The sequence below is a fragment of the Erythrolamprus reginae genome, chromosome 12, assembly GCF_031021105.1.
Source record: "Erythrolamprus reginae isolate rEryReg1 chromosome 12, rEryReg1.hap1, whole genome shotgun sequence".
In the NCBI taxonomy this organism is placed as follows: Eukaryota; Metazoa; Chordata; class Lepidosauria; order Squamata; family Dipsadidae; genus Erythrolamprus; species Erythrolamprus reginae.
Window position 1 is genome coordinate 24,930,066 of NC_091961.1, and position 19,758 is coordinate 24,949,823.

Below are 19,758 nucleotides of genomic sequence, written 5' to 3' on the forward strand. Positions count from 1 at the left end.
TGTTTCTAGTCCAACCTTTGGCCCAAGCAAGAGATCCCCCCACCATTTCTGATGTCAGGTGAGAGCGCTGGCAGCTTGGTCTTCCACATCTGGTCCCAATTTCTATGGCAGCAAAGCAAGCAGCAAAGTGGAGGCTGACACTCATGTTTTCAAGAGCCACTTGGTATTAATTGGTTGGGAACATATTTTTTCCCTTAAATATATATTGCATTTATATTATGGTTTCATTCTTGTTAGCCAGCCTGGGTCGTGCTAGCGAGATGGGTGGCCACATAAATGGATATAAATAAGTAAACAAACTTACCAAGACATTTGAAGGGCACCACAATATAGGTATGGCCTTTGCACTGTTTCTTCCCCTTCTTACACCAATTTTTAATGTTGACTGGTTCATTGGCTTCGACCACGTTAGTGATCTGAAGGTCTGGGTAGATCTAGTTTTAAAATCAAAACGTGAAATGAAATAAAGCTAGGCAATACATGAGGAGCGGAGAGATTTCTGCAAGAAGAAAGGAAGCAGTGAAAGGAAGAGGATTAATGAAGCTTGATGGTGACTGCCTGGTAACTTCCTCTCATTACCTGCTAGATGTAGGAGAAGGAATGGCAAAACGAACCTGGGGTTGGAGTTAAAAAAGGAATCAGCCTAGAATTTCTAAGTAGTCACAAGCAGACTAAATCCAGCCTTCAATCCCATTTATTTATTTCTTCATTCATTCATTCATTCATTCATTCATTCATTCATTCATTCATTCATTCGACTTCTATGCCTCCCAATCCCGAAGGACTCAGGACAGCTTACAACATAATAACAATACAAAAAGATACAGACTAAATCCAGCCTTCAATCCCATTTATTTATTTATTTATTTATTTATTCATTCATTCATTCATTCATTCATTCATTCATTCATTCATTCGACTTCTATGCCTCCCAATCCCGAATGACTCAGGGCGGCTTACAACATAATAACAATACAAAAAGATACAGATTAAATCCAGCCTTCAATCCCATTTATTCATTCATTCATTCATTCATTCATTCATTCATTCATTCATTTGACTTCTATGCCTCCCAATCCCGAAGGACTCAGGGCGGCTTACAACATAATAACAATACAAAAAGATACAGATTAAATCCAGCCTTCAATCCCATTTATTTATTTATTTATTCATTCATTCATTCATTCATTCATTCATTCATTCATTCGACTTCTATGCCTCCCAATCCCGAAGGACTCAGGGCGGCTTACAACATAATAACAATACAAAAAGATACAGATTAAATCCAGCCTTCAATCCCATTTATTTATTTATTCATTCATTCATTCATTCATTCATTCATTCATTCATTCATTCATTCGACTTCTATGCCTCCCAATCCCGAAGGACTCAGGGCGGCTTACAACATAATAACAATACAAAAAGATACAGATTAAATCCAGCCTTCAATCCCATTTATTTATTTATTCATTCATTCATTCATTCATTCATTCGACTTCTATGCCTCCCAATCCCGAAGGACTCAGGGCGGCTTACAACATAATAACAATACAAAAAGATACAGATTAAATCCAGCCTTCAATCCCATTTATTTATTTATTCATTCATTCATTCATTCATTCATTCATTCATTCATTCGACTTCTATGCCTCCCAATCCCGAAGGACTCAGGGCGGCTTACAACATAATAACAATACAAAAAGATACAGATTAAATCCAGCCTTCAATCCCATTTATTTATTTATTCATTCATTCATTCATTCATTCATTCATTCATTCATTCATTCGACTTCTAAGCCTCCCAATCCCGAAGGACTCAGGGCGGCTTACAACATAATAACAATACAAAAAGATACAGATTAAATCCAGCCTTCAATCCCATTTATTTATTTATTTATTTATTCATTTATTCATTCATTCATTCATTCATTCATTCATTCATTCATTCATTCATTCATTCGACTTCTATGCCTCCCAATCCCGAAGGACTCAGGGCGGCTTAGAACATAATAACAATACAAAAAGATACAGATTAAATCCAGCCTTCAATCCCATTTATTTATTTATTTATTTATTTATTTATTCATTCATTCATTCATTCATTCATTCATTCATTCATTCATTCGACTTCTATGCCTCCCAATCCCGAAGGACTCAGGGCGGCTTAGAACATAATAACAATACAAAAAGATACAGATTAAATCCAGCCTTCAATCCCATTTATTTATTTATTTATTTATTCATTCATTCATTCATTCATTCATTCATTCATTCATTCATTCATTCATTCATTCATTCGACTTCTATGCCTCCCAATCCCGAAGGACTCAGGGCGGCTTACAACATAATAACAATACAAAAAGATACAGATTAAATCCAGCCTTCAATCCCATTTATTTATTTATTCATTCATTCATTCGACTTCTATGCCGCGCCAATCCCGAAGGCACACTGTATCTCTTCCGTCAGGCATGGGGGGACTGAGACATCTCCCCCGGGCCTATACAGTTTATACATGGCATGTTTGTGTGTATGCTTGCTTTTAATAATGGGGGTTTTAGTGTTTTTTAAATTATTAGATTTGTTCTTACATTGTTCTTGTTATTGTTGTGAGCTGCCCCGAGTCTACGGAGAGGGGTGGCATACAAATCTAATAAATAATAATAATAATAATAATAATAATAATAATAATAATAATATTGTCTTTTCTCTAGCCAGGTTTACCATTTATTCCACGCTTTATAGAACTCTGATTCCTCTTTGTCCTGTAGCACCCTGAGTCATCTCTTATACATGCTTTCCTATGCTTGGGAATTAAGTCCATGCCACCAAAATGGTTTTCAAGCGGACCTTTTCAGAATCACTCTGCAGAAAAGACCAAACTGTAGGGGTTGCGTCACAAGCTTCTTGGCTGAAACCAATTGCCAAAGCACGCTCACTTACCTCTTGGCAGTACTGCAGAATCTCTTCCTTCCTTCCAAAGCAGCTTTTTGTCCCAGAAGGATCGGTCTCCCACTTCCCAGTCTGGATATTCACGTGCATATTCAGCTTTCCACAGAACATGGCGATTTGAGGCTCGGCCACTGCAAACCCGATGCCCCCGTTGGCCGCCAGCGCCTAAACCAAGAGAAGAAATCTTTCTTTTATTCGCAAGCGATCAACTTTGGCTTGGATGCCTTTAAACAGAGCAGCCATTGTAAAAAGCAAGTTCAAAAAGCAAGTAGGATGCTTGGCTGCATAGCTAGAGGTATAACAAGCAGGAGGAGGGAGATTGTGATCCCCTTATATAGAGCGCTGGTGAGACCCTATTTGGAATACTGTGTTCAGTTCTGGAGACCTCACCTACGAAAAGATATGGATCAAACTGAACAGGTCCAAAGACGGGCTACAAAAATAATGGAAGGTCTTAAGCATAAAACGTATCAGGAAAGACTTAATGAACTCAATCTGTATAGTCTGGAGGACAGAAGGAAAAGGGGGGACATGGTCACTAAATGAACCGTTGTAAGTCGAGGACTACTAGCCATTTCTATAATAGCCTTTGCCAGCTTGTAGTGGCCACATTCGGAGTATTGGACGATAATAATAATAATAAGGGGGGACATGATTGAAACATTTAAATATGTTAAAGGGTTAAATAAGGTTCGGGAGGGAAGTGTTTTTAATAGGAAAGTGAACCCAAAAACAAGGGGGGGCAATCTGAGGTTAGTTGGGGGAAAGATCAAAAGCAACATGAGAAAATATTATTTTACTGAAAGAGTAGTAGATCCTTGGAACAAACTTCCAGCAGACGTGGTAGATAAATCCACAGTAACTGAATTTAAACATGCCTGGGATAAACATATATCCATCCTAAGATAAAATACAGAAAATAGTATAAGGGCAGACTAGATGGACCAGGAGGTCTTTTTCTGCCGTCAGTCTTCTATGTTTCTATGTTTCTCAAAGGATGCAAAATGACCAGCTCATCTTCCCCACCATCCAGTCAGAGCTGAAGAAACTTCTTGGATGAAAATCCAAAGGTCTTTGAAAGAAAAACCAGGAAGTCCAGTTGCCTCTTGAAAAAAAGCACCTTTGGGATTTTTCTACATCCACTTTTAGCTCTTGAATCAGTTGACTTGCCCATCTCTAGGAAATCTCCCTCCCCTTTCCAAAGGTGAAATATAAGCCTATCAAGCATATAAAGGATTAGAAGCAATGTGAGAAAATATTATGAAAGAGTAGTAGATGCTTGGAACAAACTTCCAGCAGACGTGGCTGGTAAATCCACAGTCACTGAATTTAAACATGCCTGGGATAAACTTATATCCATCCTAAGATAAAATACAAGAAATAATATAAGGGCAGACAAGAAGGACCATGAGGTCTTTTTCTGCCGTCAATCTTCTATGTTTCTATGCTCCCACCTCCGAAACAGAGGAAAGGGTTTCAAACTCTTGCCAGCAATACAGCATGATGAGCTCTTATGATTTATCCCACCTTTAACACTGAAGGTTAATGGCTTGGTCCTTGATGCTTACACACCACAATCAGATTTAGAGCCAGGTACAGTACTGACTGCTAAATTCTTGCTCTGAAAAGACTCCGCCATCGGGCTAACTGAAGGCACGAAGCATGCAACCGCCATCTGCATCATAACTGAGCATCCAGTTTGTTTATTTATTCCAAAGATCTATTTGACAGATTTATGCGCTGCTCCCGCCCTTAATGGCTCCCCGCAGATTACAATACAGCTGAAGCTTCCATAAAAATCAGCGTTTAAAAATGACAACTATAAAACAAACCACCAAAAAACCCCGCAACATTCAGTACAGTCGAACGGTAGCATTAAAACGCAGGGGAGGGGAATAAATAACAGTTTTGAACCCCCTTCGAAGTGGTAATGAGAGGCCGGGTCCATCTCTAAATGAGTGTTTTATTTCATAGTGCAGTGGTACCTCTACCTACGAACGCCTCTACTTAAGGGTGTTGAAGATTTTTTTTTGCCTCTTCTCAAGAACCATTTTCCACTTACAAACCCGAGCCTCTGAAACTGTAACCAGAAAAGGCAAGGAGAAGCCTCCGTGGGGCCTCTCTAGGAATCCTGTGGGAGGAAACAGGGCCGGAAAAGGCAGGGAGAAGCCTCCGTGGGACCTCTCTAGGAATCTCCTGAGAAGAAACAGGGCTGGAGAAGGCGGGGAGAAGCCTTCGTGGGACCTCTCTAGGAATCTCCTGGGAGGAAACAGGGCTGGAGAAGGTGGGGAGAAGCCTCTGTGGGGCCTCTCTAGGAATCTGGGAGGAAACAGGGCCGGAAAAAGAGGGGAGAAGCCTCCGTGGGTCCTCTCTAGGAATCTCCTGGGAAGAAACAGGGCTGGAGAAGGCGGGGAGAAGCCTCTGTGGGGCCTCTCTAGGAATCTCCTGGGAAGAAACAGGGCTGGAAAAGGTGGGGAGAAGCCTCTGTGGGGCCTCTCTAGGAATCCCTGGGAAGAAACAGGGCTGGAAAAGGCAGGGAGAAGCCTCTGTGGGGCCTCTCTAGGAATCTCCTGGGAGGAAACAGGGCCGGAAAAAGCAGGGAGAAGCCTCCATGGGGCCTCTCTAGGAATCTCCTGGGAGGAAACAGGGCTGGAGAAGGTGGGGAGAAGCCTCTGTGGGGCCTCTCTAGGAATCTCCTGGAAGGAAACAGGGCCGGAAAAAGCGGGGAGAAACCTCTGTGGGGCCTCTCTAGGAATCTCCTGGGGAGAAACAGGGCCTCCACCCTCCCTGCGGTTTCCCCAATCACACACATTATTTACATTGATTCCTATGGGGGAAATTGCTTCTTCTTACAAACTGGGATCCACATGTTTGTAGGACATTGTAAGCCAACTATCAATCTCAGTTTAGCCGGTAAGTCTAAAACCTTTAGTGCAGGGGTCTCCAATCTTGGCCACTTTAAGACTTGTGGACTTCAACTCCCAGAATTCCTCAGCCAGCAAAGCTGCAGTTATTGAAAGCAAAGCTGGCTGAGGAATTCTGGGAGTTGAAGTCCACAAGTCTTAAAGTGGCCAAGGTTGGAGACCCCTGCTTTAGTGGGTTTGTTTTGTTTTTAAATTGCTTTGTACTCTCAGAAGCTAAAATCTTTCTCAGGCTGCCTACGAATTTTCTTAAATTAGAAGGAATCTGCTTTTAACCCACAACGCTAAGAATATCCTTGAGTTAACATTTCAAGAAAAAAAACAGTCCCAGATTGCCATAAGGGAAAAGAAGGAAGTGAAGAAATCTCAAAGGTACAGAGAGAAAAAATATTCCCCCCCTTTGATCATATATTTGTTTGTTTTTTCTCCAACAAAAAAAAAACAATATATAGTTTCCAACATAAAGTCCAACTTATTGTCAAACATATACAGATTTTTCCTTTTTACCTTATAATCATTCAATGGAAGCTCTTATATTTCTTTCTTTCACAAAGTAATTGTAAAAACATATCATATCTTATATATTCAAAAAAACTTTTAAAGTATAGCTTTTCTCTAATATTAAAACATTACAATAACCTTTACATTAATCGCCGGTCAACAAATTCATTTCTTATTTAAATCTTACAAATCTGTTAGGCTCATTATTCCAAAAAGTATATATACTGTATATATATTTTCCTTATATCTTTTAAGCCAAGTAAATTATATATAAAATAATTCTTCATATCACAACAAAAAGAGCTATAAACCATAATTCTGTATATCTAATAAAATAGTTATTTTAACTCCCAGAGTTCCTCAGCCAGTTGCCAAGGTTGGAGACTCCTGACTTAAGCAATTTCCCATTTTGATCCATAAACATTAGCTTTTAGGTACAGGAAGAAGTCCCACCCAATGGAAAAATTATCCCGGCATGGGAGATATAGCAGAACAATGGCCATTACACAGGAACTATGCCATAGACCAGAGGTCCTCAAACTTGGCAACTTTAAGACTCGTGGACTATGCTGGCTGGAGAATTCTGGGAGTTGAAGTCCACGAGTCTTAAAGTTGCCAAGTTTGAGGACCCCTGCCATAGACTTATTACTGCCTTCCCTAGCCAATTGAGTTTTGCAGCTTCCATTTGTCTTCAATGACCATGCTAAGAAGCCTCAGAAAAGATGATTGACAATGCAGGCAAACCTCTATCAATGGACAATCCACCCTTTTCACTACTCTTGACTAGAAGACAAGGTGAATAAAAATCAATGATTTTTTAAAAAGAAATTAAAAATCAATGATTTTTTTTTAAAAAAACTTTAAAAATCAGATTTTTTAAAAAATTGAAAACAGTTTCAATTATTTTTATCAAATTTATTTTAATAAAAATGCTTTTGTAGTAAATAAATCTATCAAAAGAAAGTTTTCTATTTAAGATCCATTAACAAACTACCGTAGTTTATTCAGCATGAAATGGACCTTAGTGATGTAGCATGAGGCTGTATTTTCTGCAATATTGGGACTGTCGGTGAGTCAACTGCGGGTCAGAGGAGTCGCCGAGGGACAGAGATGACAGCTGCTCTTTAAAAAGTATGATTTAAGTCGAGCTGATTTAAGCCAAGCCTTTTACTAGTGATTTAAATCGTGATTTTTAAACTGACTTGACAAATCCACCCCGCTAGAAGAGCCCCATTTTAATGCCTGAAAAAATCTCAACTCTAAAAAGACGTCTTCCTCTGTCGCCTTAAGGATTATGGATTAAAAGGAATCCAATCCCCTAATATGAGTCTGTTGTTCTGCGCCTCAGTTTCTCCGTGACAATTTCCCAATAGTTTTGAAAAGCTGCATCTAAAGAAAACATAACGGCAAAAAAAGATATTTCTTATTTCTGCCTTCAAAGCCTGTTGGCTGGACCTTTCCATATGTTGGTCTACTGCTATACAGGCCTAGAATAGTGGTGGGAGTCAACCAATTTTATTAGAGATTACGTGGGCATGGCCTGGTAGGCATAGCGTGGTAGGCCTGGATTGGTGGGCACGATAGGGGAAGGATCCTGCAAAATCCCCATTCCCTCCCCACTCCACGGGAAGAATACTGCAAAATCCCCATTATTATTATTATTATTATTATTATTATTATTATTATTATTATTATTATTATTTATTAGATTTGTATGCCGCCCCTCTCCAAAGAGATAGGGGAAGCATCCTGCAAAATCCCCATTCCCTCCCCACTCCACGGGAAGAATACTGTAAAATCCCCATTATTATTATTATTATTATTATTATTATTATTATTATTATTAATTAGATTTGTATGCCGCCCCTCTCCAAAGAGATAGGGGAAGCATCCTGCAAAATCCCCATTCCCTCTCCACTCCACGGGAAGAATACTGCAAAATCCCCATTATTATTATTATTATTATTATTATTTATTAGACTTGTATGCCGCCCCTCTCCAAAGAGATAGGGCAAGCATCCTGCGAAATCCCCATTCCCTCTCCACTCCGGGGGAAGGATACTGCAAAATCCCCATTATTATTATTATTATTATTTATTAGATTTGTATGCCGCCCCTCTCCAAAGAGATAGGGGAAGCATCCTGCAAAATCCCCATTCCCTCTCCACTCCACGGGAAGAATACTGCAAAATCCCCATTATTATTATTATTATTATTATTATTATTTATTAGACTTGTATGCCGCCCCTCTCCAAAGAGATAGGGCAAGCATCCTGCGAAATCCCCATTCCCTCTCCACTCCGGGGGAAGGATACTGCAAAATCCCCATTATTATTATTATTATTATTATTATTATTATTATTATTATTATTAATTAGATTTGTATGCCGCCCTTCTCGAAATGACTCAGGGCGGCGTACAACATTGCAATTGAAAAAAAATACATGTAAGGAAATCTACTTCTTTTTTTTAAAAAAAAGAATTATTAATAAAAACCCTATAACCCCCATATACAGTCATTCTCATTCCTTCAATTCAATCGTACACAACAGCGGCCGGAGACAATCTCATCTCTCACGGCCCCCATGCCCGCCGGCAGAGGAAGGCCTTCAGAGCTTTACGAAGAAGACCAGGAGGGAGGGGGTGGTACGTATCTCTGGAGGGAGTTAGTTCCAGAGGGCCGGGGCCACCACAGAGAAGACTCTTCCCCTAGGCCCCGCCAGACGATGTTGGAGAAGGCCGACTCTGTGGGACCTAACCAGCCACTGGGGTACATGAGGCAGAAAACATTTCTGGTTGCGATTGCTGCTGCCTGCTGTCAGCCTTAATAAAGGCTTGTTCTGGGTTCACGATCTGACTCACCTCAGTTATTGTGCCCTCGCCTCGCGGATTTAACAGTACTGGTTCTCCAAAACTGGTCAGAACCTGCTAAAAACCACCTCTGGCCTAGACCTATCCAGACACCAAAAGAGCACAAGCACCTACAGTCTTAACAGCATGATAGCAAATGTTTTAGAGTGGGTGGAACAGCATTCGGTGCCAACAGAAACAGAAGACAGGGTGTGTTCAAAATGTTAACCTTGGTACTCGTATGCGGGCATTGTGCAAAAATAGTCTTGGACTTTGAATTATAGCATGCAAAAGTGTTTATATTTTCTATTCCAAGGGATCTTTTTTCCCCTACGTTAGAATGCTACTTCTCTCCGAAGGTGAAAATAAAAAACAGGAAGCGAAGGAGAGTCAATGGGCCTATTTGCTGTTCCTCCAAAATATATTCTGAACCCCGTGTAATAAGCCTTGTTCAAACACACTTTTGAAGGAAGATGCTGCATGTTTAAACATTTAGAGTTGTAGTGTTTATTTTTGGCTTCTCTTCAGCTCATCACCACAGAAACCAAAGGAAAGGTACCATTCTTCCTCAGATTGTTCAAAGGGTTTGCATCTCACGGGGGACGTGTTGCCATAGTGACGTTTTTAGAGGTTTATTCACAAGCGAATCCGCTAACTTAGTCATTCATCCTCAAGATGTTTTAATTATCTATAGAGAATAAAGAGATCCATGGGTCCCCCCCCACCCACTGCTAGATTCCCTCTCTCCAAAACCCCAAAAAGATCTACTGAATGAAGAAGCATCCATAATAAAGGTATACGTGCAACCACAGAAGTCCCACAGAGTGGGCCTTCTCCGGGTCCCGTCAACTAAACAATAACAACAGACCCAGGGGAAGAGCCTTCTCTGTGGCGGCCCCGGCCCTTTGGAACCAACTCCCCCCAGAAATTAGAATTGCCCCCACCCTCCTCGCCTTTCGTAAACTTCTTAAAACCCACCTCTGCCGTCAGGCATGGGGGAACTGAGATATTCTTTCCCCCTAGGCCTTTACAATTTACGCATGGTATTTCTGTCTGTATGTTTGGTTTTTATAATAAGGTTTTTTTAAATTATTTTAGTATTGGATTAGATTATTACATGTTGTTTTTATCATTGTTGTTAGCCGCCCCGAGTCTACGGAGAGGGGCGGCATACAAATCCAATAAATAAAATAAATAAATAAATAAATACCCAAGCTGTACATTCATGGTGATGTTTAATTTACTGTCATTCCATCGGTGTTTGAACATAAGAAATGCATCAGATGTATTGCCTTCATAAAACCTACAATTAAATTTCTCACGATTTATGAGCTAGAATCTCAGGGTTATATTTCTGATGATTTTATTTTCAACGTTTTCCCTTTCAAGGGATGGGCTTTACGGCAGGCCATTAATTTTTGGTGCTTGGACAAAGTTTTCAACGATTTACTGGTTCTGGAAACATGTTATTTCCATTAAGCTATCAACTGCCATGAAGAAGTAGCCCATTGCAAATGAATTATTGTGGACCTCTCTTGGATCAAAGAAACAAAGTTATTATTTTGCCAGATCAAATATTTAATTTCTGCCCAGAATTAAATAAAGATGATTAGGGGACTTGAAGCTAAAATATATGAAGAGCAGTTGCAGGAATTGGGTAAGTCTGCTTTAACAAAATTAAGGACTAGGGGTGTCATGATAGCAGGATCTGACAGGCTGCCACAGAGAAGAGGGTGTCAATCTATTCTCCAAAGCACTTGAAGGCAGAACAAGAAGCAATGGATGGGAATTGCCGATTGGTTTCCGGCGCGATTCCAAGTGTTGGTAATGACCTACAAAGCCCTACATGGCATTGGACCAGATTATTTACAGGACCGCCTTCTGCTGCATAAATCCCAGTGGCCGGTTAGGTCCCACAGAGTTGGCTTTCTCCAGGTCCCGTCAACCAGACAATGTCACCTAGAGGAAGAGCCTTCTCTGTGGGGGCCCAGCCCTCTGGAATCAGCTCCCCTCAGAGATTCATATTGCTCCCACCATAGTTCCCTCTAAGCTGAGCAGTGAGCAATCGCTCACTTAAAAATCATCATCAACTCAGAGTTTTCCAAACCTGCCCAGAAGCCGAGAGGGAAATTTTATTATTATTTCTGTGCCGCCCAGTCCCGAAGGGACTGCCGCTCAGACACTATACTTTTCCGCCCATCCCAAAAAAAATTTAGAGAGAACACTGGCTCCCACCCTCCTCGCCTTCTGCAAGAGCCTTAAGACTCACCTACGTCGCCAGGCCTGGGGCGATTAGATCTTGCCACCCTGACCAATAAATGTGATGCATGGTGTGATTGGATTGTCTGATTGAGTAAAATATAGGATTTTAGCTGTAGTTTTTTAATGTATTTGATTTGTTTTGTACGCTTTGTTTCTGTATTTATTCTGTGAGCCGCCCCGAGGTTTCGGAGAAGGGAGGCATACAAATCTAATTAATGATAATAATAATAATAATAATAATAATAATAATAATAATAACAACAACAACAATAATAACAACAACAATAATAAATCTAGGAGCAAACGAACCTAGAAATAATGAGAAATTTCTTAACAATTAGAATAATAATCAGTGGAACGACTTGCCTCCAGAAATTGTGGGTGCTTCATCATTGGAAGTTTTTAAGAAGAGATTGGACAGTCATTTGTCTGGAATAGTATATGATCTTAAATTTAAGATCATATACTATTTTATTCTGTAATATTCTAAGAATCCCAGCGACCGGTTAGGTCCCACAGAGTGGGCCTTCTTCGGGTCCCGTCAACAAAACAATGTTGTTTGGCGGGGGCCAGGGGAAGAGCCTTCTCTGTGGCGGCCCCAACCCTCTGGAACCAACTCCCCCCGGAGATTAGAATTGGCCCCACCCTCCTCGCCTTTCGCAACTCCTAAAAACCCACCTCTGCCGTCAGGCATGGGGGAATTGAGATATTCTTTTCTCCTAAGCCTTTACAAGTTATGCATGGTATGATTGTTTGTATGTATGTATGTTTGGTTTTAGAATTAAGGGTTTTTTTTAGCTGTTTTGTATTGGATTTACATGCTGTTTTTATTTTAGTCTGCAGAGAGGGGCGGCACACAAATCCAATAGATAGATAGATCAATAGATAGATAGATAGATAGATAGATAGATAGATAGATAGATAGATAGATAGATAGATAAAAAATAAGGAAAAAGCAGGCAACACGCCAAATTATATGATTTTCCTAATGGAAAACCTTCATTCCATATTTCTACGTAATATCTTTGAAATTCCTTCTGTCCCAAAGGGTTTTCTCTCTTGAAGAAAGCAGAGAAGGATTTTTAGAGCTGCATATTAGGAAAAACTAGCTAATTATTCTATAAGAAGTGGCTATTTCTTTTCTACAATCAGATCTACTCCCTTTTAGCTGGATATATTAAGTGCATTTCATACAATAATTGGTTCTGCCCTTGGAGAGAAGAAATATAATTTGTATGCTCTTTTTCTTACAATCCTTGACGGACTGTTGTAAAATCTAGATGATTTATCCCACTCCGAAAAAACGAAGGATGTGCAATCTATTTGACAATGATACTAAAAATGATTGAATCTGCTGTTAATTTTGGTGGCAGCTATAGACACATAATAGAGTAATTTCCAATGGAATAGGATACTAAGGCTGCTCTGTGAGATAAGGAAATTAATAGAAACCTACATCACAATGCCATTTATAGTGGAAGCATGTAAAATTGAGAAAGGTCAGTTCAAAAGCAGGGGTTGCGGTATTCAACCGAAGAGTAACTGCCAATTACGTTGTGTTCATTTTTGTCTTACAAATATTCTTACAGTTTTAGCTTGCCCGTTGTATTTGCGGATGTATGTTTTATCGTTTTTATACAGTAGTACCTCTAGATACGAGCTGCTCCACATGCGAGTATTCCAAGATACGAGCCACGAGGGGAGAGAAATTTCTGTTCCAGACCCGAGCTCAAATTCGGGATACGAGCCGAGCGTCCACTAGGTGGCGTAAGAATTTATTTATTTATTTATTATTTAGATTTGTATGACGCCCCTCTCCGCAGACTCGGGGCGGTTCACAGCAAAGGGAAAACAATTTACAACAAATCTAAATTACTATTTTAAAATATTTTTAAAACCCCATTTTCTAAACAAACATACATACAGACATACCATTCATAAATTGTATATGCCCGGGGAAGATGTCTCAGTTCCCCCATGCCTGACGACAAAGGTGGGTCTTAAGGAGCTTACGAAAGGCAAGGAGAGTAGGGGCAGTTCTAATCTCCGGGGGGGGGGAGTTGGTTCCAGAGGGCCGGGGCCGCCACAGAGAAGGCTCTTCCTCTGGGGCCCGCCAACCAACATTGTTTAGTTGACGGGTCCCGGAGAAGGCCCACTCTGTGGGACCTAATCGGTCGCTGGGATTCGTGCGGCAGCAGGCGGTCTCGGAGATATTCTGGTCCAGTGCCATGAAGGGCTTTAAAGGTCATAACCAACACTTTGAATTCTGACCGTAAATTGATCGGCAACCAATGCAGACTGCGGAGTGTTGGTGAAACATGGGCATACCTAGGTAAGCCCATGACTGCTCTCGCAGCTGCATTCTGCACGATCTGGAGTTTCCGAACACTTTTCAAAGGTAGCCCCATGTAGAGAGCATTACAGTAGTCGAACCTCGAGGTGATGAGGGCATGAGTGACTGTGAGCAGTGAGTCCCGGTCCAGATAGGGCCGCAACTGGTGCACCAGGCGAACCTGGGCAAACGCCCCCCCCCCCTTGCTTTTGGTTATCTCGGAGGGGAAAAACAAAGTCTAAAGCCATTTGTTCCAGATACGAGTTGTTCAACATACAAGCTCCCTTCTGGAACGAATTAAACTCATATCTAGAGGTACTACTGTATATGGCTCTTGATCATAACCAGTAAAGCTAAATGTGAATTGTAAAACTTATTTTTTTCCCTATTGCAATCATCATGACTGTGCTTTGATTTTAATTTCTTTCAACAGCTGGACCAAGAGAGTGGGTTCAACCCAAGGGTGGGTTCCTCCCAGTTCGGACCAGATCGCCCGAATTGATAGCGATCCGCTGGTGATGTAATTTTGGCATCACACGTCCAGTTCTGTCTGTGCTTGCTGCCATCTTTTTTTCTGAATTTTTGGCCGATATTCCTATGCTTGGATGGTTGACCTCGTTCTGTGCTTTGAAAAAATCCCTCCCACTCGCCCCTGGGTTAAAATGGATGTTTATTTCTTCGCCAGAAGCACAGAATCTGTTCTGAGTTCAGGCTGATTCATATTATTATTATTATTATTATTATTATTATTATTATTATTATTATTAATTGGATTTGTATGCCGCCCCTCTCTGCAGACTCGGGGCGGCTAACAACAATTATAAAAAAACAGCATGTAACAATCCAATTAATAAAACAACTAAAAACCCTCATTATAAAAACCAAAAATGCACACAAACATACCATGCATAACTTGTAATGGCCTAGGGGGAAGTAATATCTTAATTCCCCCATGCCTGGCGATAAAGGTGGGTCTTGAGTAATTTGCGAAAGACAAGGAGGGTGGGGGCTGTTCTAATCTCCGGGGGGAGTTGATTCCAGAGGGCCAGGGCCGCCACAGAGAAGGCTCTTCCCCTGGGGCCCGCCAAATGACATTGTTTGGTCGACGGGACCCGGAGAAGGCTAACTCTGTAGGACCTTATCGGCCGCTGGGATTCGTGCGGTAGCAGGCAGTTCCAGATGTATTCTGGCACAATGCCATGTAGGGCTTTAAAGGTCATTACCAACACTTTGAATTGTGACTGGAAACCGATCAGCAGCCAGTGCAGGCCACGGAGTGTTGCAGAAACGTGGGCGAATCTACAGAGCCCCACGATGGCTCTCGCGGCTGCATTCTGCACGATCTGAAGTTTCCGAACACTTTTCAAAGGTAGCCCCATGTAGAGAGCATTGCTTGGAATACAGTGATCCCCCGGTTATTGCGTCCCCGACCATTGCGAACAGGGTAATTTGCGATTTTTCAACCCGGAAGTCAAAATACCATCTACGCATGCGTGCCCTTTTTTTTCTATGGGCACGCATGCGTAGATGGCAACCGGGAGATCAGCTGCTGGGCAGCTTCCCTGGGTCTTCCCCCTCTTGCTGGCATCAGCGAGGAGTTTCCCCACCGCCCACGCAAACTCCTCACTGCCGCTCGCCCGCCCTTCGCCTGCCCACGCCGTTCGCTCCCCCTCTTGCTGGCGGGAGGGCGAGAAGCCCTCCCCAGCACCCGCTCGCCCGCCCTTCGCCGCTCGCCCGCCCTTCGCCCTGGCGGAGAAATTCCAGCCCCCACCTGGTCCCGCCTGATCCTCCTCCCTGAGGCAGCTCGCCCTCCCATGGCCGCTTCCTCCACCCTCCATCGCAAGCCCTCGCCACCGCAGCCAACGCGCGCTGCGATCTTCAAGCCCGGCTCCTTTCGGCCCAGCATCCCGGGCCAAGCAGCTGCCTTCCGTGACTGAGCCTGGCTGGCCCGGAAGATCGTAGCGCGCGTTGGCTGCAGCGGCGAGCGAAGCCAAGCCGGCAGCAATGTCGCCGCCGCTGCAGCCAACGCGCGCTACGATCTTCCGGGCCAGCCAGGCTCAGTCACGGAAGGCAGCCGCTTGGCCTGGGATGCTGGGCCGAGAGGAGCCGGGCTTGATCCGCTGAGCCTGGCTGGCCCGGAAGATCGTAGCGCGCGTTGGCTGCAGTGGCGGCGACATTGCTGCCGGCTTGGCTTCGCTCGCTCGCCGCTGAGGAGCCGAAGATTGGGGGGTGGCACGGCGAGCGAGCGAGCGAAGCCAAGCCGGCAGCAATGTCGCCGCCGCTGCAGCCAACGCGCGCTACGATCTTCCGGGCCAGCCAGGCTCAGCGGATCAAGCCCGGCTCCTCTCGGCCCAGCATCCCGGGCCAAGCGGCTGCCTTCCGTGACTGAGTCTGGCTGGCCCGGAAGATCGTAGCGCGCGTTGGCTACAGCGGCGGCGACATTGCTGCCGGCTTGGCTTCGCTCGCTCGCTCGCCGCTGAGGAGCCGAAGATTGGGGGCGGCGCGGCTCTTTTAAAACATCGCCGCCGACATGGGGGGCTTGCTAGCACCCCCCCAAACCCGGGTTGGGGGTTCGGGGGGGTGCTAGCGAGCCCCCCATGTCGGCGGCGATGTTTTAAAAGAGCCGCGCCGCCCCCCAATCTTCGGCTCCTCGCTAGCGCTGCGGAAGTTTAAAACACCATCTGCACATGCGCAGATGGTGTTTTTACTTCCGCAGCGCTACTTCGCGAAAACCCGCTCGTTGCGGGGGGTCCTGGAACGGAACCCTCGCAACGAGCGGGGGATCACTGTAAATGAATTCTCAATGCATCTCATTGTAAAGCATATCCTATTTAGTTTCTCCTTTAACACTTCAACTCTGCACGCAGTCTTCTTCTCTCATCATTACTATCTCAGCAACTAAGTAGATAAGCTTGGCAGTAACATAAAAGACATTCCACAAGTCATTCTAAAATTTATGGCTAATTAGCCAGGAGTCATTAAAAAACCGAGTAATAAATCACAAATGGTAGCTTACGCTTCGGAGCAAGTTCGGGATGCGGCCATCCTTATTTTGCAAGACTGAAGGAATTCAGCGTTTTTTCCGTTTTACACCCAGATGTGAAATAATTCATTAATTAATTACTCTCTAATATCTCCTCCCTCTTTCTTCCAAGCGTTTCTGAAACCTTCTGAACGAGCATCCCTCCATCTGTGATCTCCCCCATTTGAGTCACTCGAACTCATGTCTATGTCATTAGCTCCGTGGTCTTCACTAACATTGCTAACTGTTGGTAGAGCAGGGAGATTTATGATCTCTAAATCCCACTCATCGTCCGAATCTGAAAACTCTTCATACTGCAAGTGAGTACACACAACAGAACCCACCCCTGGTTAAACCAAATCCTACCCAGGTAGTCCTCGATTTACAACTATGTAAATTGCTAAGTCATGCATTAAGTGAGACGTGACCAATTTTATGAACTTCTTTTTTGCCAACGTTAAGTGGATCACCCCGGTTGTTAAGCGAATCCGGCTTTCCCTCAACTTTGCTTGTTGGAAGTCATCTGGGAAGATTGCAAAATTGAAATTTTGATCATGTGCCGATGGGGATGCGTGTGAAAATTAGTTGTCACCTTTTTTGCAGTGTCCTTCAAACGGCCTTTAAACAAATGGTGGTAGATCAAAGGCTATTTGTGCAGAATACTATACAGTGGTACCTCTACCCAAGAACACCTCTAGTCCACTTTATGAGAAAAACAAGGCTCTTAGAATACTACCAAGGCTCTTTGGTATTATTTCCTGCTATTATTTCCTGGTATTTATTAGGAAAGTGAACACAAGAACAAGGGGACACAATCTGAAGTTAGTTGGGGGAAAGATCAAAAGCAACATGAGAAAATATTATTTTACTGAAAGAGTAGTAGATCCTTGGAACAAACTTCCAGCAGACGTGGTAGATAAATCCACGTGGTAGATAAATCCTGGGATAAACATATATCCATCCTAAGATAAAATACAGAAAATAGTATAAGGGCAGACTAGATGGACCATGAGGTCTTTTTCTGCCGTCAGTCTTCTATGTTTCTATGTTTCTATTTCTTGTCAGCTTGTTAAAGAAACTGAACTGAAATTTACAGTGGTACCTCTACCTACAAATGCCTCTATTTATGAACCTTTTCTAGATAAGAACCGGGTGTTCAAGATTTTTTTGCCTCTTCTCAAGAACCATTTTCCACTTACAAACTCGAGAGTCCGAAACTGTAACCGGGAAAGGCAGAGAGAAGCCTCCGTGGGGCCTCTCTAGGAATCTCCTGGGAGGAAACAGGGCCGGAAAAGGCGAAGAGAAGCCTCTGTGGGGCCTCTCTGGGAATCTCCTGGGAGAAAACAGGGCCTCCACCCTCCCTGTGGTTTCCCCAATCTCACGCATTATTTACTTTTACATTGATTCCTATGGGAAAAATTGCTTCTTTTCTACTTACGAACCTGGTCACCCCAACGAATTAAGTTCATAAGTAGCAGTACCATTGTATTTAAAAGTAGTTTACTACATGAACGGTAGTACGCTCATGGGATTGCAATGTTTTCTTTCTCCGCTGTCGCTTTTCCAACAGAACTTGGATGCAAGTTCATCCAGAAATTGCCAAAATAAATAAATAAAGGAGAGTCAAAGCAAACGCTCAATTTGACATCTTCTAATTGGTTAAATATCAGAATTATATTGAGGAAAAAATGTACTTGTGTCACCATTCATTTACATTATTTACGAGTTGGCTTGCATCAAGCTCTCTGGATGTTCAAGGAAGAAAAACGATTGAAAAATGCCATACAGCAACAATAGTGATGTGTTGGCATCCCAAGTTAAAAGAATGGAACATGAAACAATAGCAATAGCACTTTTATTATTATTATTTTATTATTATTTATTGGATTTGTATGCCGCCCCTCTCCGCAGACTCGGGGCGGCTAACAACAATGATAAAAAACAACATGTAACAATCCAATTTAATAAAACAACTAAAAACCCTCATTATAAAAACCAAACATACACACAAACATACCATACATAACTTGTAATGGCCATGGGGAAGGAATATCCTAACTTCCCCATGCCTGGCGACAAAGGTGGGTCTTGAGTAATTTGCGAAAGACATGGAGAGTGGGGGCCGTTCTAATCTCTGGGGGGAGTTGATTCCAGAGGGTCGGGGCCGCCACAGAGAAGGCTCTTCCCCTGGGGCCCGCCAAACGACATTGTTTGGTCGACGGGACCCGGAGAAGGCCAACTCTGTGGGACCTTATCGGCCGCTGGGATTCGTGCGGTAGAAGGCAGTTCCGGATGTATTCTGGCCCAATGCCATGTAGGGCTTTAAAGGTCATTACCGACACTTTGAATTGTGACCGGAAACCGATCGGCAGCCAGTGCAGGCCGCACTTTTAGACTTATATACCGCTTTACAGTGCTTTACTGCTTACTCTCTAAGCAGTTTAGAGTCAGCATATTGCCCCGAACAATTTGGGTCATTTTACCCACCTCGGAAGGATGGAAGGTTGAATCAACCTTGAGCCTGGTGAGATTGAAACTGCCAAATTGCAGGCAGCCGGCAGGCAGCAGAGGTAGCCTGCAGTACTGCCTTCTAACCACTGTGCCACCATGGCTCAAAGAACCTAAATTTGTATAACCTAACTGAAAAGGGGTTCTGAAATACAAATGGGATTACCTACAATGTGGACATGAAAGGAGCCCCAATTGGGTGTCACCTGGGCGGCAGCAACCTACAACTGAAGTACTATTTAAGAGAAATATCAGCTAATAATCTCTAGAGGGCCCTACCCTCCCACAAAGTGGTGCCAACACAGACAAGACTCTTCAACTGATAGCAAGTTAGTGACCGTCCCTTACTTAAAGGAGGCATCTAAAGAGGCGTTCTGAACAAAGACTCAGGGGTCAGCAGAAATAATGGC

At 42.9% G+C, this 19,758-nt stretch overlaps 1 protein-coding gene across 4 annotated transcripts in view; it reads right to left on the bottom strand.

Annotated features, from left to right (window-relative positions):
• Positions 1-19,758, bottom strand: part of APLP2 (amyloid beta precursor like protein 2) — a 112,341-nt gene that overhangs the window by 57,708 nt on the left and 34,875 nt on the right. For all 4 annotated transcript variants that reach the window (XM_070765459.1, XM_070765463.1, XM_070765460.1 and 1 more), the window contains exons 2-3: positions 2,944-3,117; positions 305-434 (exon numbers count right to left, since the gene is read on the bottom strand). In XM_070765459.1, the coding sequence (XP_070621560.1) occupies positions 305-434; positions 2,944-3,117 (304 nt within the window). The remainder of the gene's footprint in view (positions 1-304; positions 435-2,943; positions 3,118-19,758) is intronic.